This window comes from Haliotis asinina, chromosome 6, assembly GCF_037392515.1.
Source record: "Haliotis asinina isolate JCU_RB_2024 chromosome 6, JCU_Hal_asi_v2, whole genome shotgun sequence".
NCBI classification, from domain to species: Eukaryota; Metazoa; Mollusca; class Gastropoda; order Lepetellida; family Haliotidae; genus Haliotis; species Haliotis asinina.
The window spans coordinates 57,324,765-57,347,759 of NC_090285.1; the positions used below are offsets into that span (position 1 = coordinate 57,324,765).

Here is a 22,995-nt window from a genome sequence, read left to right on the forward strand (position 1 = left end):
AGCTTGGGCAAAAGAAATTACCTTTGTTTGGGGCTCACATATAGACAGTGCATTCACTGGACTCGGTCAGGTTCTAAACACTTCAATTTCTACGCGCACACACACCTACACTGACTCCTCAACCTGAAAGCATGTTTTCACAAAGCTGAAGCAGCGCGTCTGTTACCATCATGACAATAACGGTCGGTTATCATGCCGCCAAACGGGTTAATCTGATTGTCAAGAATACAGTTAATGAAGACACACTTTGTAGATCGTCAGGGGAATTAGCTCAAATGGTAGAGCGCTCGCTTAGCATGCGAGAGGTACCGGGATCGATACCCGGATTCTCCAGTTCTTTTTGCATGTTATACTTTTGTGCAATCGTGTTCATTTTTGTTCCCTCACAAATGTCATGAAGAGAGGGACTAGCACACATGAGAGAAGGCAATTTTTGCAGGTGGGAGACGCTTGCATTGATACCCAGCTTGGGCAAAAGAAATTACCTTTGTTTGGGGCTCACATATAGACAGTGCATTCACTGGACTCGGTCAGGTTCTAAACACTTCAATTTCTACGCGCACACACACCTACACTGACTCCTCAACCTGAAAGCATGTTTTCACAAAGCTGAAGCAGCGCGTCTGTTACCATCATGACAATAACGGTCGGTTATCATGCCGCCAAACGGGTTAATCTGATTGTCAAGAATACAGTTAATGAAGACACACTTTGTAGATCGTCAGGGGAATTAGCTCAAATGGTAGAGCGCTCGCTTAGCATGCGAGAGGTACCGGGATCGATACCCGGATTCTCCAGTTCTTTTTGCATGTTATACTTTTGTGCAATCGTGTTCATTTTTGTTCCCTCACAAATGTCATGAAGAGAGGGACTAGCACACATGAGAGAAGGCAATTTTTGCAGGTGGGAGACGCTTGCATTGATACCCAGCTTGGGCAAAAGAAATTACCTTTGTTTGGGGCTCACATATAGACAGTGCATTCACTGGACTCGGTCAGGTTCTAAACACTTCAATTTCTACGCGCACACACACCTACACTGACTCCTCAACCTGAAAGCATGTTTTCACAAAGCTGAAGCAGCGCGTCTGTTACCATCATGACAATAACGGTCGGTTATCATGCCGCCAAACGGGTTAATCTGATTGTCAAGAATACAGTTAATGAAGACACACTTTGTAGATCGTCAGGGGAATTAGCTCAAATGGTAGAGCGCTCGCTTAGCATGCGAGAGGTACCGGGATCGATACCCGGATTCTCCAGTTCTTTTTGCATGTTATACTTTTGTGCAATCGTGTTCATTTTTGTTCGTGCTCACAAATGTCATGAAGAGAGGGACTAGCACACATGAGAGAAGGCAATTACCCAGCTTGGGCAAAAGAAATTACCTTTGTTTGGGGCTCACATATAGACAGTGCATTCACTGGACTCGGTCAGGTTCTAAACACTTCAATTTCTACGCGCACACACACCTACACTGACTCCTCAACCTGAAAGCATGTTTTCACAAAGCTGAAGCAGCGCGTCTGTTACCATCATGACAATAACGGTCGGTTATCATGCCGCCAAACGGGTTAATCTGATTGTCAAGAATACAGTTAATGAAGACACACTTTGTAGATCGTCAGGGGAATTAGCTCAAATGGTAGAGCGCTCGCTTAGCATGCGAGAGGTACCGGGATCGATACCCGGATTCTCCAGTTCTTTTTGCATGTTATACTTTTGTGCAATCGTGTTCATTTTTGTTCCCTCACAAATGTCATGAAGAGAGGGACTAGCACACATGAGAGAAGGCAATTTTTGCAGGTGGGAGACGCTTGCATTGATACCCAGCTTGGGCAAAAGAAATTACCTTTGTTTGGGGCTCACATATAGACAGTGCATTCACTGGACTCGGTCAGGTTCTAAACACTTCAATTTCTACGCGCACACACACCTACACTGACTCCTCAACCTGAAAGCATGTTTTCACAAAGCTGAAGCAGCGCGTCTGTTACCATCATGACAATAACGGTCGGTTATCATGCCGCCAAACGGGTTAATCTGATTGTCAAGAATACAGTTAATGAAGACACACTTTGTAGATCGTCAGGGGAATTAGCTCAAATGGTAGAGCGCTCGCTTAGCATGCGAGAGGTACCGGGATCGATACCCGGATTCTCCAGTTCTTTTTGCATGTTATACTTTTGTGCAATCGTGTTCATTTTTGTTCGTGCTCACAAATGTCATGAAGAGAGGGACTAGCACACATGAGAGAAGGCAATTACCCAGCTTGGGCAAAAGAAATTACCTTTGTTTGGGGCTCACATATAGACAGTGCATTCACTGGACTCGGTCAGGTTCTAAACACTTCAATTTCTACGCGCACACACACCTACACTGACTCCTCAACCTGAAAGCATGTTTTCACAAAGCTGAAGCAGCGCGTCTGTTACCATCATGACAATAACGGTCGGTTATCATGCCGCCAAACGGGTTAATCTGATTGTCAAGAATACAGTTAATGAAGACACACTTTGTAGATCGTCAGGGGAATTAGCTCAAATGGTAGAGCGCTCGCTTAGCATGCGAGAGGTACCGGGATCGATACCCGGATTCTCCAGTTCTTTTTGCATGTTATACTTTTGTGCAATCGTGTTCATTTTTGTTCCCTCACAAATGTCATGAAGAGAGGGACTAGCACACATGAGAGAAGGCAATTTTTGCAGGTGGGAGACGCTTGCATTGATACCCAGCTTGGGCAAAAGAAATTACCTTTGTTTGGGGCTCACATATAGACAGTGCATTCACTGGACTCGGTCAGGTTCTAAACACTTCAATTTCTACGCGCACACACACCTACACTGACTCCTCAACCTGAAAGCATGTTTTCACAAAGCTGAAGCAGCGCGTCTGTTACCATCATGACAATAACGGTCGGTTATCATGCCGCCAAACGGGTTAATCTGATTGTCAAGAATACAGTTAATGAAGACACACTTTGTAGATCGTCAGGGGAATTAGCTCAAATGGTAGAGCGCTCGCTTAGCATGCGAGAGGTACCGGGATCGATACCCGGATTCTCCAGTTCTTTTTGCATGTTATACTTTTGTGCAATCGTGTTCATTTTTGTTCCCTCACAAATGTCATGAAGAGAGGGACTAGCACACATGAGAGAAGGCAATTTTTGCAGGTGGGAGACGCTTGCATTGATACCCAGCTTGGGCAAAAGAAATTACCTTTGTTTGGGGCTCACATATAGACAGTGCATTCACTGGACTCGGTCAGGTTCTAAACACTTCAATTTCTACGCGCACACACACCTACACTGACTCCTCAACCTGAAAGCATGTTTTCACAAAGCTGAAGCAGCGCGTCTGTTACCATCATGACAATAACGGTCGGTTATCATGCCGCCAAACGGGTTAATCTGATTGTCAAGAATACAGTTAATGAAGACACACTTTGTAGATCGTCAGGGGAATTAGCTCAAATGGTAGAGCGCTCGCTTAGCATGCGAGAGGTACCGGAATCGATACCCGGATTCTCCAGTTCTTTTTGCATGTTATACTTTTGTGCAATCGTGTTCATTTTTGTTCCCTCACAAATGTCATGAAGAGAGGGACTAGCACACATGAGAGAAGGCAATTTTTGCAGGTGGGAGACGCTTGCATTGATACCCAGCTTGGGCAAAAGAAATTACCTTTGTTTGGGGCTCACATATAGACAGTGCATTCACTGGACTCGGTCAGGTTCTAAACACTTCAATTTCTACGCGCACACACACCTACACTGACTCCTCAACCTGAAAGCATGTTTTCACAAAGCTGAAGCAGCGCGTCTGTTACCATCATGACAATAACGGTCGGTTATCATGCCGCCAAACGGGTTAATCTGATTGTCAAGAATACAGTTAATGAAGACACACTTTGTAGATCGTCAGGGGAATTAGCTCAAATGGTAGAGCGCTCGCTTAGCATGCGAGAGGTACCGGAATCGATACCCGGATTCTCCAGTTCTTTTTGCATGTTATACTTTTGTGCAATCGTGTTCATTTTTGTTCCCTCACAAATGTCATGAAGAGAGGGACTAGCACACATGAGAGAAGGCAATTGTTGCAGGTGGGAGACGCTTGCATTGATACCCAGCTTGGGCAAAAGAAATTACCTTTGTTTGGGGCTCACATATAGACAGTGCATTCACTGGACTCGGTCAGGTTCTAAACACTTCAATTTCTACGCGCACACACACCTACACTGACTCCTCAACCTGAAAGCATGTTTTCACAAAGCTGAAGCAGCGCGTCTGTTACCATCATGACAATAACAGTCGGTTATCATGCCGCCAAACGGGTTAATCTGATTGTCAAGAATACAGTTAATGAAGACACACTTTGTAGATCGTCAGGGGAATTAGCTCAAATGGTAGAGCGCTCGCTTAGCATGCGAGAGGTACCGGGATCGATACCCGGATTCTCCAGTTCTTTTTGCATGTTATACTTTTGTGCAATCGTGTTCATTTTTGTTCCCTCACAAATGTCATGAAGAGAGGGACTAGCACACATGAGAGAAGGCAATTTTTGCAGGTGGGAGACGCTTGCATTGATACCCAGCTTGGGCAAAAGAAATTACCTTTGTTTGGGGCTCACATATAGACAGTGCATTCACTGGACTCGGTCAGGTTCTAAACACTTCAATTTCTACGCGCACACACACCTACACTGACTCCTCAACCTGAAAGCATGTTTTCACAAAGCTGAAGCAGCGCGTCTGTTACCATCATGACAATAACGGTCGGTTATCATGCCGCCAAACGGGTTAATCTGATTGTCAAGAATACAGTTAATGAAGACACACTTTGTAGATCGTCAGGGGAATTAGCTCAAATGGTAGAGCGCTCGCTTAGCATGCGAGAGGTACCGGGATCGATACCCGGATTCTCCAGTTCTTTTTGCATGTTATACTTTTGTGCAATCGTGTTCATTTTTGTTCGTGCTCACAAATGTCATGAAGAGAGGGACTAGCACACATGAGAGAAGGCAATTACCCAGCTTGGGCAAAAGAAATTACCTTTGTTTGGGGCTCACATATAGACAGTGCATTCACTGGACTCGGTCAGGTTCTAAACACTTCAATTTCTACGCGCACACACACCTACACTGACTCCTCAACCTGAAAGCATGTTTTCACAAAGCTGAAGCAGCGCGTCTGTTACCATCATGACAATAACGGTCGGTTATCATGCCGCCAAACGGGTTAATCTGATTGTCAAGAATACAGTTAATGAAGACACACTTTGTAGATCGTCAGGGGAATTAGCTCAAATGGTAGAGCGCTCGCTTAGCATGCGAGAGGTACCGGGATCGATACCCGGATTCTCCAGTTCTTTTTGCATGTTATACTTTTGTGCAATCGTGTTCATTTTTGTTCCCTCACAAATGTCATGAAGAGAGGGACTAGCACACATGAGAGAAGGCAATTTTTGCAGGTGGGAGACGCTTGCATTGATACCCAGCTTGGGCAAAAGAAATTACCTTTGTTTGGGGCTCACATATAGACAGTGCATTCACTGGACTCGGTCAGGTTCTAAACACTTCAATTTCTACGCGCACACACACCTACACTGACTCCTCAACCTGAAAGCATGTTTTCACAAAGCTGAAGCAGCGCGTCTGTTACCATCATGACAATAACGGTCGGTTATCATGCCGCCAAACGGGTTAATCTGATTGTCAAGAATACAGTTAATGAAGACACACTTTGTAGATCGTCAGGGGAATTAGCTCAAATGGTAGAGCGCTCGCTTAGCATGCGAGAGGTACCGGGATCGATACCCGGATTCTCCAGTTCTTTTTGCATGTTATACTTTTGTGCAATCGTGTTCATTTTTGTTCGTGCTCACAAATGTCATGAAGAGAGGGACTAGCACACATGAGAGAAGGCAATTACCCAGCTTGGGCAAAAGAAATTACCTTTGTTTGGGGCTCACATATAGACAGTGCATTCACTGGACTCGGTCAGGTTCTAAACACTTCAATTTCTACGCGCACACACACCTACACTGACTCCTCAACCTGAAAGCATGTTTTCACAAAGCTGAAGCAGCGCGTCTGTTACCATCATGACAATAACGGTCGGTTATCATGCCGCCAAACGGGTTAATCTGATTGTCAAGAATACAGTTAATGAAGACACACTTTGTAGATCGTCAGGGGAATTAGCTCAAATGGTAGAGCGCTCGCTTAGCATGCGAGAGGTACCGGGATCGATACCCGGATTCTCCAGTTCTTTTTGCATGTTATACTTTTGTGCAATCGTGTTCATTTTTGTTCCCTCACAAATGTCATGAAGAGAGGGACTAGCACACATGAGAGAAGGCAATTTTTGCAGGTGGGAGACGCTTGCATTGATACCCAGCTTGGGCAAAAGAAATTACCTTTGTTTGGGGCTCACATATAGACAGTGCATTCACTGGACTCGGTCAGGTTCTAAACACTTCAATTTCTACGCGCACACACACCTACACTGACTCCTCAACCTGAAAGCATGTTTTCACAAAGCTGAAGCAGCGCGTCTGTTACCATCATGACAATAACGGTCGGTTATCATGCCGCCAAACGGGTTAATCTGATTGTCAAGAATACAGTTAATGAAGACACACTTTGTAGATCGTCAGGGGAATTAGCTCAAATGGTAGAGCGCTCGCTTAGCATGCGAGAGGTACCGGGATCGATACCCGGATTCTCCAGTTCTTTTTGCATGTTATACTTTTGTGCAATCGTGTTCATTTTTGTTCCCTCACAAATGTCATGAAGAGAGGGACTAGCACACATGAGAGAAGGCAATTACCCAGCTTGGGCAAAAGAAATTACCTTTGTTTGGGGCTCACATATAGACAGTGCATTCACTGGACTCGGTCAGGTTCTAAACACTTCAATTTCTACGCGCACACACACCTACACTGACTCCTCAACCTGAAAGCATGTTTTCACAAAGCTGAAGCAGCGCGTCTGTTACCATCATGACAATAACGGTCGGTTATCATGCCGCCAAACGGGTTAATCTGATTGTCAAGAATACAGTTAATGAAGACACACTTTGTAGATCGTCAGGGGAATTAGCTCAAATGGTAGAGCGCTCGCTTAGCATGCGAGAGGTACCGGGATCGATACCCGGATTCTCCAGTTCTTTTTGCATGTTATACTTTTGTGCAGTCGTGTTCATTTTTGTTCCCTCACAAATGTCATGAAGAGAGGGACTAGCACACATGAGAGAAGGCAATTTTTGCAGGTGGGAGACGCTTGCATTGATACCCAGCTTGGGCAAAAGAAATTACCTTTGTTTGGGGCTCACATATAGACAGTGCATTCACTGGACTCGGTCAGGTTCTAAACACTTCAATTTCTACGCGCACACACACCTACACTGACTCCTCAACCTGAAAGCATGTTTTCACAAAGCTGAAGCAGCGCGTCTGTTACCATCATGACAATAACGGTCGGTTATCATGCCGCCAAACGGGTTAATCTGATTGTCAAGAATACAGTTAATGAAGACACACTTTGTAGATCGTCAGGGGAATTAGCTCAAATGGTAGAGCGCTCGCTTAGCATGCGAGAGGTACCGGGATCGATACCCGGATTCTCCAGTTCTTTTTGCATGTTATACTTTTGTGCAATCGTGTTCATTTTTGTTCCCTCACAAATGTCATGAAGAGAGGGACTAGCACACATGAGAGAAGGCAATTTTTGCAGGTGGGAGACGCTTGCATTGATACCCAGCTTGGGCAAAAGAAATTACCTTTGTTTGGGGCTCACATATAGACAGTGCATTCACTGGACTCGGTCAGGTTCTAAACACTTCAATTTCTACGCGCACACACACCTACACTGACTCCTCAACCTGAAAGCATGTTTTCACAAAGCTGAAGCAGCGCGTCTGTTACCATCATGACAATAACGGTCGGTTATCATGCCGCCAAACGGGTTAATCTGATTGTCAAGAATACAGTTAATGAAGACACACTTTGTAGATCGTCAGGGGAATTAGCTCAAATGGTAGAGCGCTCGCTTAGCATGCGAGAGGTACCGGGATCGATACCCGGATTCTCCAGTTCTTTTTGCATGTTATACTTTTGTGCAATCGTGTTCATTTTTGTTCCCTCACAAATGTCATGAAGAGAGGGACTAGCACACATGAGAGAAGGCAATTTTTGCAGGTGGGAGACGTTTGCATTGATACCCAGCTTGGGCAAAAGAAATTACCTTTGTTTGGGGCTCACATATAGACAGTGCATTCACTGGACTCGGTCAGGTTCTAAACACTTCAATTTCTACGCGCACACACACCTACACTGACTCCTCAACCTGAAAGCATGTTTTCACAAAGCTGAAGCAGCGCGTCTGTTACCATCATGACAATAACGGTCGGTTATCATGCCGCCAAACGGGTTAATCTGATTGTCAAGAATACAGTTAATGAAGACACACTTTGTAGATCGTCAGGGGAATTAGCTCAAATGGTAGAGCGCTCGCTTAGCATGCGAGAGGTACCGGGATCGATACCCGGATTCTCCAGTTCTTTTTGCATGTTATACTTTTGTGCAATCGTGTTCATTTTTGTTCCCTCACAAATGTCATGAAGAGAGGGACTAGCACACATGAGAGAAGGCAATTTTTGCAGGTGGGAGACGCTTGCATTGATACCCAGCTTGGGCAAAAGAAATTACCTTTGTTTGGGGCTCACATATAGACAGTGCATTCACTGGACTCGGTCAGGTTCTAAACACTTCAATTTCTACGCGCACACACACCTACACTGACTCCTCAACCTGAAAGCATGTTTTCACAAAGCTGAAGCAGCGCGTCTGTTACCATCATGACAATAACGGTCGGTTATCATGCCGCCAAACGGGTTAATCTGATTGTCAAGAATACAGTTAATGAAGACACACTTTGTAGATCGTCAGGGGAATTAGCTCAAATGGTAGAGCGCTCGCTTAGCATGCGAGAGGTACCGGGATTGATACCCGGATTCTCCAGTTCTTTTTGCATGTTATACTTTTGTGCAATCGTGTTCATTTTTGTTCCCTCACAAATGTCATGAAGAGAGGGACTAGCACACATGAGAGAAGGCAATTTTTGCAGGTGGGAGACGCTTGCATTGATACCCAGCTTGGGCAAAAGAAATTACCTTTGTTTGGGGCTCACATATAGACAGTGCATTCACTGGACTCGGTCAGGTTCTAAACACTTCAATTTCTACGCGCACACACACCTACACTGACTCCTCAACCTGAAAGCATGTTTTCACAAAGCTGAAGCAGCGCGTCTGTTACCATCATGACAATAACGGTCGGTTATCATGCCGCCAAACGGGTTAATCTGATTGTCAAGAATACAGTTAATGAAGACACACTTTGTAGATCGTCAGGGGAATTAGCTCAAATGGTAGAGCGCTCGCTTAGCATGCGAGAGGTAACGGGATCGATACCCGGATTCTCCAGTTCTTTTTGCATGTTATACTTTTGTGCAATCGTGTTCATTTTTGTTCCCTCACAAATGTCATGAAGAGAGGGACTAGCACACATGAGAGAAGGCAATTACCCAGCTTGGGCAAAAGAAATTACCTTTGTTTGGGGCTCACATATAGACAGTGCATTCACTGGACTCGGTCAGGTTCTAAACACTTCAATTTCTACGCGCACACACACCTACACTGACTCCTCAACCTGAAAGCATGTTTTCACAAAGCTGAAGCAGCGCGTCTGTTACCATCATGACAATAACGGTCGGTTATCATGCCGCCAAACGGGTTAATCTGATTGTCAAGAATACAGTTAATGAAGACACACTTTGTAGATCGTCAGGGGAATTAGCTCAAATGGTAGAGCGCTCGCTTAGCATGCGAGAGGTACCGGGATCGATACCCGGATTCTCCAGTTCTTTTTGCATGTTATACTTTTGTGCAATCGTGTTCATTTTTGTTCCCTCACAAATGTCATGAAGAGAGGGACTAGCACACATGAGAGAAGGCAATTACCCAGCTTGGGCAAAAGAAATTACCTTTGTTTGGGGCTCACATATAGACAGTGCATTCACTGGACTCGGTCAGGTTCTAAACACTTCAATTTCTACGCGCACACACACCTACACTGACTCCTCAACCTGAAAGCATGTTTTCACAAAGCTGAAGCAGCGCGTCTGTTACCATCATGACAATAACGGTCGGTTATCATGCCGCCAAACGGGTTAATCTGATTGTCAAGAATACAGTTAATGAAGACACACTTTTTAGATCGTCAGGGGAATTAGCTCAAATGGTAGAGCGCTCGCTTAGCATGCGAGAGGTACCGGGATCGATACCCGGATTCTCCAGTTCTTTTTGCATGTTATACTTTTGTGCAGTCGTGTTCATTTTTGTTCCCTCACAAATGTCATGAAGAGAGGGACTAGCACACATGAGAGAAGGCAATTTTTGCAGGTGGGAGACGCTTGCATTGATACCCAGCTTGGGCAAAAGAAATTACCTTTGTTTGGGGTTCACATATAGACAGTGCATTCACTGGACTCGGTCAGGTTCTAAACACTTCAATTTCTACGCGCACACACACCTACACTGACTCCTCAACCTGAAAGCATGTTTTCACAAAGCTGAAGCAGCGCGTCTGTTACCATCATGACAATAACGGTCGGTTATCATGCCGCCAAACGGGTTAATCTGATTGTCAAGAATACAGTTAATGAAGACACACTTTGTAGATCGTCAGGGGAATTAGCTCAAATGGTAGAGCGCTCGCTTAGCATGCGAGAGGTACCGGGATCGATACCCGGATTCTCCAGTTCTTTTTGCATGTTATACTTTTGTGCAATCGTGTTCATTTTTGTTCCCTCACAAATGTCATGAAGAGAGGGACTAGCACACATGACAGAAGGCAATTGTTGCAGGTGGGAGACGCTTGCATTGATACCCAGCTTGGGCAAAAGAAATTACCTTTGTTTGGGGCTCACATATAGACAGTGCATTCACTGGACTCGGTCAGGTTCTAAACACTTCAATTTCTACGCGCACACACACCTACACTGACTCCTCAACCTGAAAGCATGTTTTCACAAAGCTGAAGCAGCGCGTCTGTTACCATCATGACAATAACGGTCGGTTATCATGCCGCCAAACGGGTTAATCTGATTGTCAAGAATACAGTTAATGAAGACACACTTTGTAGATCGTCAGGGGAATTAGCTCAAATGTTAGAGCGCTCGCTTAGCATGCGAGAGGTACCGGGATCGATACCCGGATTCTCCAGTTCTTTTTGCATGTTATACTTTTGTGCAATCGTGTTCATTTTTGTTCCCTCACAAATGTCATGAAGAGAGGGACTAGCACACATGAGAGAAGGCAATTACCCAGCTTGGGCAAAAGAAATTACCTTTGTTTGGGGCTCACATATAGACAGTGCATTCACTGGACTCGGTCAGGTTCTAAACACTTCAATTTCTACGCGCACACACACCTACACTGACTCCTCAACCTGAAAGCATGTTTTCACAAAGCTGAAGCAGCGCGTCTGTTACCATCATGACAATAACGGTCGGTTATCATGCCGCCAAACGGGTTAATCTGATTGTCAAGAATACAGTTAATGAAGACACACTTTGTAGATCGTCAGGGGAATTAGCTCAAATGGTAGAGCGCTCGCTTAGCATGCGAGAGGTACCGGGATCGATACCCGGATTCTCCAGTTCTTTTTGCATGTTATACTTTTGTGCAGTCGTGTTCATTTTTGTTCCCTCACAAATGTCATGAAGAGAGGGACTAGCACACATGAGAGAAGGCAATTTTTGCAGGTGGGAGACGCTTGCATTGATACCCAGCTTGGGCAAAAGAAATTACCTTTGTTTGGGGCTCACATATAGACAGTGCATTCACTGGACTCGGTCAGGTTCTAAACACTTCAATTTCTACGCGCACACACACCTACACTGACTCCTCAACCTGAAAGCATGTTTTCACAAAGCTGAAGCAGCGCGTCTGTTACCATCATGACAATAACGGTCGGTTATCATGCCGCCAAACGGGTTAATCTGATTGTCAAGAATACAGTTAATGAAGACACACTTTGTAGATCGTCAGGGGAATTAGCTCAAATGGTAGAGCGCTCGCTTATCGCTTCTCGGCCTTTTGGCTAAGATCACGTAGTATCTTCGTCTGAGAAGCGGTCATCTCCTCATGGAGTGCTGAAAAGTGGTTCTTGTTTTGTTTGCTGTGTCTCATTTTACTGACTCTTCTTTTCACCAGGTCTACGAGTGGGCATCAACTAGTTGCTAGTTGTGTGGCCTTGAGTGGTCTCCCCTCTTTTCACCATGGCTTTAGCTAGTGCTGTTCAGATTGAGGAAGTTCCTGAGTCTTTCTTGGACTTGGATTGTGCAGCCCGTACAGTAAGGATTGATTCCCAGGTGAGGAATATTTCCAGGGAGGATCTCGTACAGGTTCTGAGAGCTAACTGTCCTACTTTCAGAGTAAAGGATTGTGTTGGGATATGGTGCACGGAAAAGAGTGGGCAGTATTTCATTACGTTTAGAACAGTGGACCAAGCAGAGACTTTGAAGAGAATGAGACGTCTTGAGTATGGAAGGAATGTGATTGTTTTTTCCCATTATGGAGCACAGGTTGTAGAACTTAGAGTGCATTGGCTTCATGCGACAGTTACGGATGACTTTCTTAGGAACTATTTTGCCAAGTTTGGTAAAGTTTTGAATGTTCACTGGGAGAGGAGACTTGTAGAAGGAGAGCAACTGTTTACTGGAACTCGGTATGTAAAGTTGGAGCTAGAGGATAACTGTCTGGAGAAGATACCACATGTTGTTAGTTTTGGTAAGAGGCAAAAGATTCTCATTACAGCTCCTGGACGCTTACCATTATGTTTGAAGTGTCACAAGTATGGACATGTACGGTCTATGTGCATGGAGGAGAGAAGAACAAGAATGTCAGATGTCGTGAAAGAAACAGTGACAGAACAGATAGATGTGCAGAAGGATTGTGCAGGTGTTGCTCAGGATACGGTTCACATGCAGGTGGAACATAGTGCTTCAGAGTCGGCCGTAACAGGGAACATTAGTGTTTCAGAGGAGTCAGATATGGATGCAGAAACAGAGAAGGATAAGGACAAGAATAGTGACAGAGATGGAAATAGCATAGAAACAACAGTTCCTAAAAGAAAGAAGCGTAGACGTAAAGAAAAGGGTAGAAAGAAGGCTGGTTTTCAGGAGAATCTTTCATAGCTTAGTTGGGCAGACCAGATGAATGAGTCAGATGCAGCTATGGCTGCCATGATGGAGGATGTGGCGTCGATACCTTCAGAACCAGAGGCAGATAAGGACAAGTATTGGGAATTTACGATCTGTTTGGCGAGAGATGGTTTGAATTCTTCGGTTGAAATAGACTTCAGAGAGGATTCGTTTCAGGAATTTTTAGAGAATTATCCACGCGAGGAACGAGAGAATGTGCGAACTAAGGCTCAGGATGCTATTGTTCGGATTGTGAACAGAAACAAACAGTGTTTTGATTTTCCGAAAGAACTCACCCGGATTGAGTATTCCTTGGGAGTTACCAAACAGGCTGTATTTGATGGACTTTTACATCCACCCCATAATGTGACTCTTGTGAAGTAGTTCTTACTTTAAATCTTCTCCTGCAATCTGAAAGTTATGTTATGCACTACAGGGTAAAAACATTGTGATATTTTTCGGCCACCCTGTAGTGCTAGAGCTATCTGCGCTTTTGTAAATTTTCATTTATGGAATAAATTTTATCAAAAAGAAAAAAAAAAAAAAAAAGAGCGCTCGCTTAGCATGCGAGAGGTACCGGGATCGATACCCGGATTCTCCAGTTCTTTTTGCATGTTATACTTTTGTGCAATCGTGTTCATTTTTGTTCCCTCACAAATGTCATGAAGAGACGAACTAGCACACATGAGAGAAGGCAATTTTTGCAAGTGGGAGACGCTTGCATTGATACCCAGCTTGGGCAAAAGAAATTACCTTTGTTTGGGGCTCACATATAGACAGTGCATTCACTGGACTCGGTCAGGTTCTAAACACTTCAATTTCTACGCGCACACACACCTACACTGACTCCTCAACCTGAAAGCATGTTTTCACAAAGCTGAAGCAGCGCGTCTGTTACCATCATGACAATAACGGTCGGTTATCATGCCGCCAAACGGGTTAATCTGATTGTCAAGAATACAGTTAATGAAGACACACTTTGTAGATCGTCAGGGGAATTAGCTCAAATGGTAGAGCGCTCGCTTAGCATGCGAGAGGTACCGGGATCGATACCCGGATTCTCCAGTTCTTTTTGCATGTTATACTTTTGTGCAATCGTGTTCATTTTTGTTCCCTCACAAATGTCATGAAGAGAGGGACTAGCACACATGAGAGAAGGCAATTTTTGCAGGTGGGAGACGCTTGCATTGATACCCAGCTTGGGCAAAAGAAATTACCTTTGTTTGGGGCTCACATATAGACAGTGCATTCACTGGACTCGGTCAGGTTCTAAACACTTCAATTTCTACGCGCACACACACCTACACTGACTCCTCAACCTGAAAGCATGTTTTCACAAAGCTGAAGCAGCGCGTCTGTTACCATCATGACAATAACGGTCGGTTATCATGCCGCCAAACGGGTTAATCTGATTGTCAAGAATACAGTTAATGAAGACACACTTTGTAGATCGTCAGGGGAATTAGCTCAAATGGTAGAGCGCTCGCTTAGCATGCGAGAGGTACCGGGATCGATACCCGGATTCTCCAGTTCTTTTTGCATGTTATACTTTTGTGCAATCGTGTTCATTTTTGTTCCCTCACAAATGTCATGAAGAGAGGGACTAGCACACATGACAGAAGGCAATTACCCAGCTTGGGCAAAAGAAATTACCTTTGTTTGGGGCTCACATATAGACAGTGCATTCACTGGACTCGGTCAGGTTCTAAACACTTCAATTTCTACGCGCACACACACCTACACTGACTCCTCAACCTGAAAGCATGTTTTCACAAAGCTGAAGCAGCGCGTCTGTTACCATCATGACAATAACGGTCGGTTATCATGCCGCCAAACGGGTTAATCTGATTGTCAAGAATACAGTTAATGAAGACACACTTTGTAGATCGTCAGGGGAATTAGCTCAAATGGTAGAGCGCTCGCTTAGCATGCGAGAGGTACCGGGATCGATACCCGGATTCTCCAGTTCTTTTTGCATGTTATACTTTTGTGCAATCGTGTTCATTTTTGTTCCCTCACAAATGTCATGAAGAGAGGGACTAGCACACATGAGAGAAGGCAATTTTTGCAGGTGGGAGACGCTTGCATTGATACCCAGCTTGGGCAAAAGAAATTACCTTTGTTTGGGGCTCACATATAGACAGTGCATTCACTGGACTCGGTCAGGTTCTAAACACTTCAATTTCTACGCGCACACACACCTACACTGACTCCTCAACCTGAAAGCATGTTTTCACAAAGCTGAAGCAGCGCGTCTGTTACCATCATGACAATAACAGTCGGTTGTCATGCCGCCAAACGGGTTAATCTGATTGTCAAGAATACAGTTAATGAAGACACACTTTGTAGATCGTCAGGGGAATTAGCTCAAATGTTAGAGCGCTCGCTTAGCATGCGAGAGGTACCGGGATCGATACCCGGATTCTCCAGTTCTTTTTGCATGTTATACTTTTGTGCAATCGTGTTCATTTTTGTTCCCTCACAAATGTCATGAAGAGAGGGACTAGCACACATGACAGAAGGCAATTACCCAGCTTGGGCAAAAGAAATTACCTTTGTTTGGGGCTCACATATAGACAGTGCATTCACTGGACTCGGTCAGGTTCTAAACACTTCAATTTCTACGCGCACACACACCTACACTGACTCCTCAACCTGAAAGCATGTTTTCACAAAGCTGAAGCAGCGCGTCTGTTACCATCATGACAATAACGGTCGGTTATCATGCCGCCAAACGGGTTAATCTGATTGTCAAGAATACAGTTAATGAAGACACACTTTGTAGATCGTCAGGGGAATTAGCTCAAACGGTAGAGCGCTCGCTTAGCATGCGAGAGGTACCGGGATCGATACCCGGATTCTCCAGTTCTTTTTGCATGTTATACTTTTGTGCAATCGTGTTCATTTTTGTTCCCTCACAAATGTCATGAAGAGAGGGACTAGCACACATGAGAGAAGGCAATTTTTGCAGGTGGGAGACGCTTGCATTGATACCCAGCTTGGGCAAAAGAAATTACCTTTGTTTGGGGCTCACATATAGACAGTGCATTCACTGGACTCGGTCAGGTTCTAAACACTTCAATTTCTACGCGCACACACACCTACACTGACTCCTCAACCTGAAAGCATGTTTTCACAAAGCTGAAGCAGCGCGTCTGTTACCATCATGACAATAACGGTCGGTTGTCATGCTGCCAAACGGGTTAATCTGATTGTCAAGAATACAGTTAATGAAGACACACTTTGTAGATCGTCAGGGGAATTAGCTCAAATGGTAGAGCGCTCGCTTAGCATGCGAGAGGTACCGGGATCGATACCCGGATTCTCCAGTTCTTTTTGCATGTTATACTTTTGTGCAATCGTGTTCATTTTTGTTCCCTCACAAATGTCATGAAGAGAGGGACTAGCACACATGAGAGAAGGCAATTTTTGCAGGTGGGAGACGCTTGCATTGATACCCAGCTTGGGCAAAAGAAATTACCTTTGTTTGGGGCTCACATATAGACAGTGCATTCACTGGACTCGGTCAGGTTCTAAACACTTCAATTTCTACGCGCACACACACCTACACTGACTCCTCAACCTGAAAGCATGTTTTCACAAAGCTGAAGCAGCGCGTCTGTTACCATCATGACAATAACGGTCGGTTATCATGCCGCCAAACGGGTTAATCTGATTGTCAAGAATACAGTTAATGAAGACACACTTTGTAGATCGTCAGGGGAATTAGCTCAAATGGTAGAGCGCTCGCTTAGCATGCGAGAGGTACCGGGATCGATACCCGGATTCTCCAGTTCTTTTTGCATGTTATACTTTTGTGCAATCGTGTTCATTTTTGTTCCCTCACAAATGTCATGAAGAGAGGGACTAGCACACATGAGAGAAGGCAATTACCCAGCTTGGGCAAAAGAAATTACCTTTGTTTGGGGCTCACATATAGACAGTGCATTCACTGGACTCGGTCAGGTTTTTAACACTTCAATTTCTACGCGCACACACACCTACACTGACTCCTCAACCTGAAAGCATGTTTTCACAAAGCTGAAGCAGCGCGTCTGTTACCATCATGACAATAACGGTCGGTTATCATGCCGCCAAACGGGTTAATCTGATTGTCAAGAATACAGTTAATGAAGACACACTTTGTAGATCGTCAGGGGAATTAGCTCAAATGGTAGAGCGCTCGCTTAGCATGCGAGAGGTACCGGGATCGATACCCGGATTCTCCAGTTCTTTTTGCATGTTATACTTTTGTGCAATCGTGTTCATTTTTGTTCCCTCACAAATGTCATGAAGAGAGGGACTAGCACACATGAGAGAAGGCAATTTTTGCAGGTGGGAGACGCTTGCATTGATACCCAGCTTGGGCAAAAGAAATTACCTTTGTTTGGGGCTCACATATAGACAGTGTACTCACTGGACTCGGTCAGGTTCTAAACACTTCAATTTCTACGCGCACACACACCTACACTGACTCCTCAACCTGAAAGCATGTTTTCACAAAGCTGAAGCAGCGCGTCTGTTACCATCATGACAATAACGGTCGGTTATCATGCCGCCAAACGGGTTAATCTGATTGTCAAGAATACAGTTAATGAAGACACACTTTGTAGATCGTCAGGGGAATTAGCTCAAATGGTAGAGCGCTCGCTTAGCATGCGAGAGGTACCGGGATCGATACCCGGATTCTCCAGTTCTTTTTGCATGTTATACTTTTGTGCAATCGTGTTCATTTTTGTTCCCTCACAAATGTCATGAAGAGAGGGACTAGCACACATGAGAGAAGGCAATTTTTGCAGGTGGGAGACGCTTGCATTGATACCCAGCTTGGGCAAAAGAAATTACCTTTGTTTGGGGCTCACATATAGACAGTGCATTCACTGGACTCGGTCAGGTTCTAAACACTTCAATTTCTACGCGCACACACACCTACACTGACTCCTCAACCTGAAAGCATGTTTTCACAAAGCTGAAGCAGCGCGTCTGTTACCATCATGACAATAACGGTCGGTTATCATGCCGCCAAACGGGTTAATCTGATTGTCAAGAATACAGTTAATGAAGACACACTTTGTAGATCGTCAGGGGAATTAGCTCAAATGGTAGAGCGCTCGCTTAGCATGCGAGAGGTACCGGGATCGATACCCGGATTCTCCAGTTCTTTTTGCATGTTATACTTTTGTGCAATCGTGTTCATTTTTGTTCCCTCACAAATGTCATGAAGAGAGGGACTAGCACACATGAGAGAAGGCAATTACCCAGCTTGGGCAAAAGAAATTACCTTTGTTTGGGGCTCACATATAGACAGTGCATTCACTGGACTCGGTCAGGTTCTAAACACTTCAATTTCTACGCGCACACACACCTACACTAACTCCTCAACCTGAAAGCATGTTTTCACAAAGCTGAAGCAGCGCGTCTGTTACCATCATGACAATAACGGTCGGTTATCATGCCGCCAAAAGGGTTAATCTGATTGTCAAGAATACAGTTAATGAAGACACACTTTGTAGATCGTCAGGGGAATTAGCTCAAATGGTAGAGCGCTCGCTTAGCATGCGAGAGGTACCGGGATCGATACCCGGATTCTCCAGTTCTTTTTGCATGTTATACTTTTGTGCAATCGTGTTCATTTTTGTTCCCTCACAAATGTCATGAAGAGAGGGACTAGCACACATGAGAGAAGGCAATTTTTGCAGGTGGGAGACGCTTGCATTGATACCCAGCTTGGGCAAAAGAAATTACCTTTGTTTGGGGCTCACATATAGACAGTGCATTCACTGGACTCGGTCAGGTTCTAAACACTTCAATTTCTACGCGCACACACACCTACACTGACTCCTCAACCTGAAAGCATGTTTTCACAAAGCTGAAGCAGCGCGTCTGTTACCATCATGACAATAACGGTCGGTTATCATGCCGCCAAACGGGTTAATCTGATTGTCAAGAATACAGTTAATGAAGACACACTTTGTAGATCGTCAGGGGAATTAGCTCAAATGGTAGAGCGCTCGCTTAGCATGCGAGAGGTACCGGGATCGATACCCGGATTCTCCAGTTCTTTTTGCATGTTATACTTTTGTGCAATCGTGTTCATTTTTGTTCCCTCACAAATGTCATGAAGAGAGGGACTAGCACACATGAGAGAAGGCAATTACCCAGCTTGGGCAAAAGAAATTACCTTTGTTTGGGGCTCACATATAGACAGTGCATTCACTGGACTCGGTCAGGTTCTAAACACTTCAATTTCTACGCGCACACACACCTACACTAACTCCTCAACCTGAAAGCATGTTTTCACAAAGCTGAAGCAGCGCGTCTGTTACCATCATGACAATAACGGTCGGTTATCATGCCGCCAAAAGGGTTAATCTGATTGTCAAGAATACAGTTAATGAAGACACACTTTGTAGATCGTCAGGGGAATTAGCTCAAATGGTAGAGCGCTCGCTTAGCATGCGAGAGGTACCGGGATCGATACCCGGATTCTCCAGTTCTTTTTCCATGTTATACTTTTGTGCAATCGTGTTCATTTTTGTTCCCTCACAAATGTCATGAAGAGAGGGACTAGCACACATGAGAGAAGGCAATTGTTGCAGGTGGGAGACGCTTGCATTGATACCCAGCTTGGGCAAAAGAAATTACCTTTGTTTGGGGCTCACATATAGACAGTGCATTCACTGGACTCGGTCAGGTTCTAAACACTTCAATTTCTACGCGCACACACACCTACACTGACTCCTCAACCTGAAAGCATGTTTTCACAAAGCTGAAGCAGCGCGTCTGTTACCATCATGACAATAACGGTCGGTTATCATGCCGCCAAACGGGTTAATCTGATTGTCAAGAATACAGTTAATGAAGACACACTTTGTAGATCGTCAGGGGAATTAGCTCAAATGGTAGAGCGCTCGCTTAGCATGCGAGAGGTACCGGGATCGATACCCGGATTCTCCAGTTCTTTTTGCATGTTATACTTTTGTGCAATCGTGTTCATTTTTGTTCCCTCACAAATGTCATGAAGAGAGGGACTAGCACACATGAGAGAAGGCAATTACCCAGCTTGGGCAAAAGAAATTACCTTTGTTTGGGGCTCACATATAGACAGTGCATTCACTGGACTCGGTCAGGTTCTAAACACTTCAATTTCTACGCGCACACACACCTACACTGACTCCTCAACCTGAAAGCATGTTTTCACAAAGCTGAAGCAGCGCGTCTGTTACCATCATGACAATAACGGTCGGTTATCATGCCGCCAAACGGGTTAATCTGATTGTCAAGAATACAGTTAATGAAGACACACTTTGTAGATCGTCAGGGGAATTAGCTCAAATGGTAGAGCGCTCGCTTAGCATGCGAGAGGTACCGGGATCGATACCCGGATTCTCCAGTTCTTTTTGCATGTTATACTTTTGTGCAATCGTGTTCATTTTTGTTCCCTCACAAATGTCATGAAGAGAGGGACTAGCACACATGAGAGAAGGCAATTACCCAGCTTGGGCAAAAGAAATTACCTTTGTTTGGGGCTCACATATAGACAGTGCATTCACTGGACTCGGTCAGGTTCTAAACACTTCAATTTCTACGCGCACACACACCTACACTGACTCCTCAACCTGAAAGCATGTTTTCACAAAGCTGAAGCAGCGCGTCTGTTACCATCATGACAATAACGGTCGGTTATCATGCCGCCAAACGGGTTAATCTGATTGTCAAGAATACAGTTAATGAAGACACACTTTGTAGATCGTCAGGGGAATTAGCTCAAATGGTAGAGCGCTCGCTTAGCATGCGAGAGGTACCGGGATCGATACCCGGATTCTCCAGTTCTTTTTGCATGTTATACTTTTGTGCAATCGTGTTCATTTTTGTTCCCTCACAAATGTCATGAAGAGAGGGACTAGCACACATGAGAGAAGGCAATTTTTGCAGGTGGGAGACGCTTGCATTGATACCCAGCTTGGGCAAAAGAAATTACCTTTGTTTGGGGCTCACATATAGACAGTGCATTCACTGGACTCGGTCAGGTTCTAAACACTTCAATTTCTACGCGCACACACACCTACACTGACTCCTCAACCTGAAAGCATGTTTTCACAAAGCTGAAGCAGCGCGTCTGTTACCATCATGACAATAACGGTCGGTTATCATGCCGCCAAACGGGTTAATCTGATTGTCAAGAATACAGTTAATGAAGACACACTTTGTAGATCGTCAGGGGAATTAGCTCAAATGGTAGAGCGCTCGCTTAGCATGCGAGAGGTACCGGGATCGATACCCGGATTCTCCAGTTCTTTTTGCATGTTATACTTTTGTGCAATCGTGTTCATTTTTGTTCCCTCACAAATGTCATGAAGAGAGGGACTAGCACACATGAGAGAAGGCAATTACCCAGCTTGGGCAAAAGAAATTACCTTTGTTTGGGGCTCACATATAGACAGTGCATTCACTGGACTCGGTCAGGTTCTAAACACTTCAATTTCTACGCGCACACACACCTACACTGACTCCTCAACCTGAAAGCATGTTTTCACAAAGCTGAAGCAGCGCGTCTGTTACCATCATGACAATAACGGTCGGTTATCATGCCGCCAAACGGGTTAATCTGATTGTCAAGAATACAGTTAATGAAGACACACTTTGTAGATCGTCAGGGGAATTAGCTCAAATGGTAGAGCGCTCGCTTAGCATGCGAGAGGTACCGGGATCGATACCCGGATTCTCCAGTTCTTTTTGCATGTTATACTTTTGTGCAATCGTGTTCATTTTTGTTCCCTCACAAATGTCATGAAGAGAGGGACTAGCACACATGAGAGAAGGCAATTTTTGCAGGTGGGAGACGCTTGCATTGATACCCAGCTTGGGCAAAAGAAATTACCTTTGTTTGGGGCTCACATATAGACAGTGCATTCACTGGACTCGGTCAGGTTCTAAACACTTCAATTTCTACGCGCACACACACCTACACTGACTCCTCAACCTGAAAGCATGTTTTCACAAAGCTGAAGCAGCGCGTCTGTTACCATCATGACAATAACGGTCGGTTATCATGCCGCCAAACGGGTTAATCTGATTGTCAAGAATACAGTTAATGAAGACACACTTTGTAGATCGTCAGGGGAATTAGCTCAAATGGTAGAGCGCTCGCTTAGCATGCGAGAGGTACCGGGATCGATACCCGGATTCTCCAGTTCTTTTTGCATGTTATACTTTTGTGCAATCGTGTTCATTTTTGTTCCCTCACAAATGTCATGAAGAGAGGGACTAGCACACATGAGAGAAGGCAATTACCCAGCTTGGGCAAAAGAAATTACCTTTGTTTGGGGCTCACATATAGACAGTGCATTCACTGGACTCGGTCAGGTTCTAAACACTTCAATTTCTACGCGCACACACACCTACACTAACTCCTCAACCTGAAAGCATGTTTTCACAAAGCTGAAGCAGCGCGTCTGTTACCATCATGACAATAACGGTCGGTTATCATGCCGCCAAAAGGGTTAATCTGATTGTCAAGAATACAGTTAATGAAGACACACTTTGTAGATCGTCAGGGGAATTAGCTCAAATGGTAGAGCGCTCGCTTAGCATGCGAGAGGTACCGGGATCGATACCCGGATTCTCCAGTTCTTTTTGCATGTTATACTTTTGTGCAATCGTGTTCATTTTTGTTCCCTCACAAATGTCATGAAGAGAGGGACTAGCACACATGAGAGAAGGCAATTTTTG

At 44.7% G+C, this 22,995-nt stretch overlaps 1 protein-coding gene and 39 non-coding genes across 40 annotated transcripts in view; all 40 read left to right on the top strand.

Annotated features, from left to right (window-relative positions):
• Window positions 1–260: 260 nt before the first annotated feature.
• On the top strand, window positions 261–333 carry Trnaa-agc (transfer RNA alanine (anticodon AGC)). The gene has a single exon. It is a non-coding gene; the product is annotated as a tRNA-Ala (tRNA).
• A 391-nt stretch (window positions 334–724) lies between these two features.
• Trnaa-agc (transfer RNA alanine (anticodon AGC)) lies at window positions 725–797 on the top strand. The gene has a single exon. It is a non-coding gene; the product is annotated as a tRNA-Ala (tRNA).
• A 391-nt stretch (window positions 798–1,188) lies between these two features.
• Window positions 1,189–1,261, top strand: Trnaa-agc (transfer RNA alanine (anticodon AGC)). Its single transcript has one exon. It is a non-coding gene; the product is annotated as a tRNA-Ala (tRNA).
• Window positions 1,262–1,626: 365 nt separating this feature from the next.
• Window positions 1,627–1,699, top strand: Trnaa-agc (transfer RNA alanine (anticodon AGC)). The gene has a single exon. It is a non-coding gene; the product is annotated as a tRNA-Ala (tRNA).
• A 391-nt stretch (window positions 1,700–2,090) lies between these two features.
• Window positions 2,091–2,163, top strand: Trnaa-agc (transfer RNA alanine (anticodon AGC)). Its single transcript has one exon. It is a non-coding gene; the product is annotated as a tRNA-Ala (tRNA).
• A 365-nt stretch (window positions 2,164–2,528) lies between these two features.
• Window positions 2,529–2,601, top strand: Trnaa-agc (transfer RNA alanine (anticodon AGC)). Its single transcript has one exon. It is a non-coding gene; the product is annotated as a tRNA-Ala (tRNA).
• Window positions 2,602–2,992: 391 nt separating this feature from the next.
• Window positions 2,993–3,065, top strand: Trnaa-agc (transfer RNA alanine (anticodon AGC)). Its single transcript has one exon. It is a non-coding gene; the product is annotated as a tRNA-Ala (tRNA).
• Window positions 3,066–4,384: 1,319 nt separating this feature from the next.
• On the top strand, window positions 4,385–4,457 carry Trnaa-agc (transfer RNA alanine (anticodon AGC)). The gene has a single exon. It is a non-coding gene; the product is annotated as a tRNA-Ala (tRNA).
• Window positions 4,458–4,848: 391 nt separating this feature from the next.
• Trnaa-agc (transfer RNA alanine (anticodon AGC)) lies at window positions 4,849–4,921 on the top strand. The gene has a single exon. It is a non-coding gene; the product is annotated as a tRNA-Ala (tRNA).
• A 365-nt stretch (window positions 4,922–5,286) lies between these two features.
• On the top strand, window positions 5,287–5,359 carry Trnaa-agc (transfer RNA alanine (anticodon AGC)). The gene has a single exon. It is a non-coding gene; the product is annotated as a tRNA-Ala (tRNA).
• Window positions 5,360–5,750: 391 nt separating this feature from the next.
• Window positions 5,751–5,823, top strand: Trnaa-agc (transfer RNA alanine (anticodon AGC)). Its single transcript has one exon. It is a non-coding gene; the product is annotated as a tRNA-Ala (tRNA).
• Window positions 5,824–6,188: 365 nt separating this feature from the next.
• Trnaa-agc (transfer RNA alanine (anticodon AGC)) lies at window positions 6,189–6,261 on the top strand. The gene has a single exon. It is a non-coding gene; the product is annotated as a tRNA-Ala (tRNA).
• A 391-nt stretch (window positions 6,262–6,652) lies between these two features.
• Trnaa-agc (transfer RNA alanine (anticodon AGC)) lies at window positions 6,653–6,725 on the top strand. Its single transcript has one exon. It is a non-coding gene; the product is annotated as a tRNA-Ala (tRNA).
• Window positions 6,726–7,088: 363 nt separating this feature from the next.
• Trnaa-agc (transfer RNA alanine (anticodon AGC)) lies at window positions 7,089–7,161 on the top strand. The gene has a single exon. It is a non-coding gene; the product is annotated as a tRNA-Ala (tRNA).
• Window positions 7,162–7,552: 391 nt separating this feature from the next.
• Trnaa-agc (transfer RNA alanine (anticodon AGC)) lies at window positions 7,553–7,625 on the top strand. Its single transcript has one exon. It is a non-coding gene; the product is annotated as a tRNA-Ala (tRNA).
• Window positions 7,626–8,016: 391 nt separating this feature from the next.
• Trnaa-agc (transfer RNA alanine (anticodon AGC)) lies at window positions 8,017–8,089 on the top strand. The gene has a single exon. It is a non-coding gene; the product is annotated as a tRNA-Ala (tRNA).
• Window positions 8,090–8,480: 391 nt separating this feature from the next.
• On the top strand, window positions 8,481–8,553 carry Trnaa-agc (transfer RNA alanine (anticodon AGC)). Its single transcript has one exon. It is a non-coding gene; the product is annotated as a tRNA-Ala (tRNA).
• Window positions 8,554–9,844: 1,291 nt separating this feature from the next.
• On the top strand, window positions 9,845–9,917 carry Trnaa-agc (transfer RNA alanine (anticodon AGC)). Its single transcript has one exon. It is a non-coding gene; the product is annotated as a tRNA-Ala (tRNA).
• A 363-nt stretch (window positions 9,918–10,280) lies between these two features.
• Trnaa-agc (transfer RNA alanine (anticodon AGC)) lies at window positions 10,281–10,353 on the top strand. The gene has a single exon. It is a non-coding gene; the product is annotated as a tRNA-Ala (tRNA).
• A 391-nt stretch (window positions 10,354–10,744) lies between these two features.
• Trnaa-agc (transfer RNA alanine (anticodon AGC)) lies at window positions 10,745–10,817 on the top strand. Its single transcript has one exon. It is a non-coding gene; the product is annotated as a tRNA-Ala (tRNA).
• Window positions 10,818–11,644: 827 nt separating this feature from the next.
• On the top strand, window positions 11,645–11,717 carry Trnaa-agc (transfer RNA alanine (anticodon AGC)). Its single transcript has one exon. It is a non-coding gene; the product is annotated as a tRNA-Ala (tRNA).
• A 1,558-nt stretch (window positions 11,718–13,275) lies between these two features.
• The window catches only part of LOC137287967 (uncharacterized), a 33,553-nt gene continuing 23,833 nt past the window's right edge, over window positions 13,276–22,995 (top strand). The window contains exon 1 of the mRNA XM_067820334.1: window positions 13,276–13,358. Coding sequence (XP_067676435.1) covers window positions 13,276–13,358 — 83 coding nt within the window. The remainder of the gene's footprint in view (window positions 13,359–22,995) is intronic.
• Window positions 14,256–14,328, top strand: Trnaa-agc (transfer RNA alanine (anticodon AGC)). The gene has a single exon. It is a non-coding gene; the product is annotated as a tRNA-Ala (tRNA).
• On the top strand, window positions 14,720–14,792 carry Trnaa-agc (transfer RNA alanine (anticodon AGC)). The gene has a single exon. It is a non-coding gene; the product is annotated as a tRNA-Ala (tRNA).
• On the top strand, window positions 15,156–15,228 carry Trnaa-agc (transfer RNA alanine (anticodon AGC)). Its single transcript has one exon. It is a non-coding gene; the product is annotated as a tRNA-Ala (tRNA).
• Window positions 16,520–16,592, top strand: Trnaa-agc (transfer RNA alanine (anticodon AGC)). The gene has a single exon. It is a non-coding gene; the product is annotated as a tRNA-Ala (tRNA).
• Trnaa-agc (transfer RNA alanine (anticodon AGC)) lies at window positions 16,984–17,056 on the top strand. The gene has a single exon. It is a non-coding gene; the product is annotated as a tRNA-Ala (tRNA).
• Trnaa-agc (transfer RNA alanine (anticodon AGC)) lies at window positions 17,420–17,492 on the top strand. The gene has a single exon. It is a non-coding gene; the product is annotated as a tRNA-Ala (tRNA).
• Trnaa-agc (transfer RNA alanine (anticodon AGC)) lies at window positions 17,884–17,956 on the top strand. Its single transcript has one exon. It is a non-coding gene; the product is annotated as a tRNA-Ala (tRNA).
• Window positions 18,348–18,420, top strand: Trnaa-agc (transfer RNA alanine (anticodon AGC)). The gene has a single exon. It is a non-coding gene; the product is annotated as a tRNA-Ala (tRNA).
• Trnaa-agc (transfer RNA alanine (anticodon AGC)) lies at window positions 18,784–18,856 on the top strand. The gene has a single exon. It is a non-coding gene; the product is annotated as a tRNA-Ala (tRNA).
• Window positions 19,248–19,320, top strand: Trnaa-agc (transfer RNA alanine (anticodon AGC)). Its single transcript has one exon. It is a non-coding gene; the product is annotated as a tRNA-Ala (tRNA).
• Trnaa-agc (transfer RNA alanine (anticodon AGC)) lies at window positions 19,684–19,756 on the top strand. The gene has a single exon. It is a non-coding gene; the product is annotated as a tRNA-Ala (tRNA).
• Trnaa-agc (transfer RNA alanine (anticodon AGC)) lies at window positions 20,148–20,220 on the top strand. The gene has a single exon. It is a non-coding gene; the product is annotated as a tRNA-Ala (tRNA).
• On the top strand, window positions 20,584–20,656 carry Trnaa-agc (transfer RNA alanine (anticodon AGC)). The gene has a single exon. It is a non-coding gene; the product is annotated as a tRNA-Ala (tRNA).
• Trnaa-agc (transfer RNA alanine (anticodon AGC)) lies at window positions 21,020–21,092 on the top strand. The gene has a single exon. It is a non-coding gene; the product is annotated as a tRNA-Ala (tRNA).
• On the top strand, window positions 21,484–21,556 carry Trnaa-agc (transfer RNA alanine (anticodon AGC)). Its single transcript has one exon. It is a non-coding gene; the product is annotated as a tRNA-Ala (tRNA).
• On the top strand, window positions 21,920–21,992 carry Trnaa-agc (transfer RNA alanine (anticodon AGC)). The gene has a single exon. It is a non-coding gene; the product is annotated as a tRNA-Ala (tRNA).
• Window positions 22,384–22,456, top strand: Trnaa-agc (transfer RNA alanine (anticodon AGC)). Its single transcript has one exon. It is a non-coding gene; the product is annotated as a tRNA-Ala (tRNA).
• On the top strand, window positions 22,820–22,892 carry Trnaa-agc (transfer RNA alanine (anticodon AGC)). The gene has a single exon. It is a non-coding gene; the product is annotated as a tRNA-Ala (tRNA).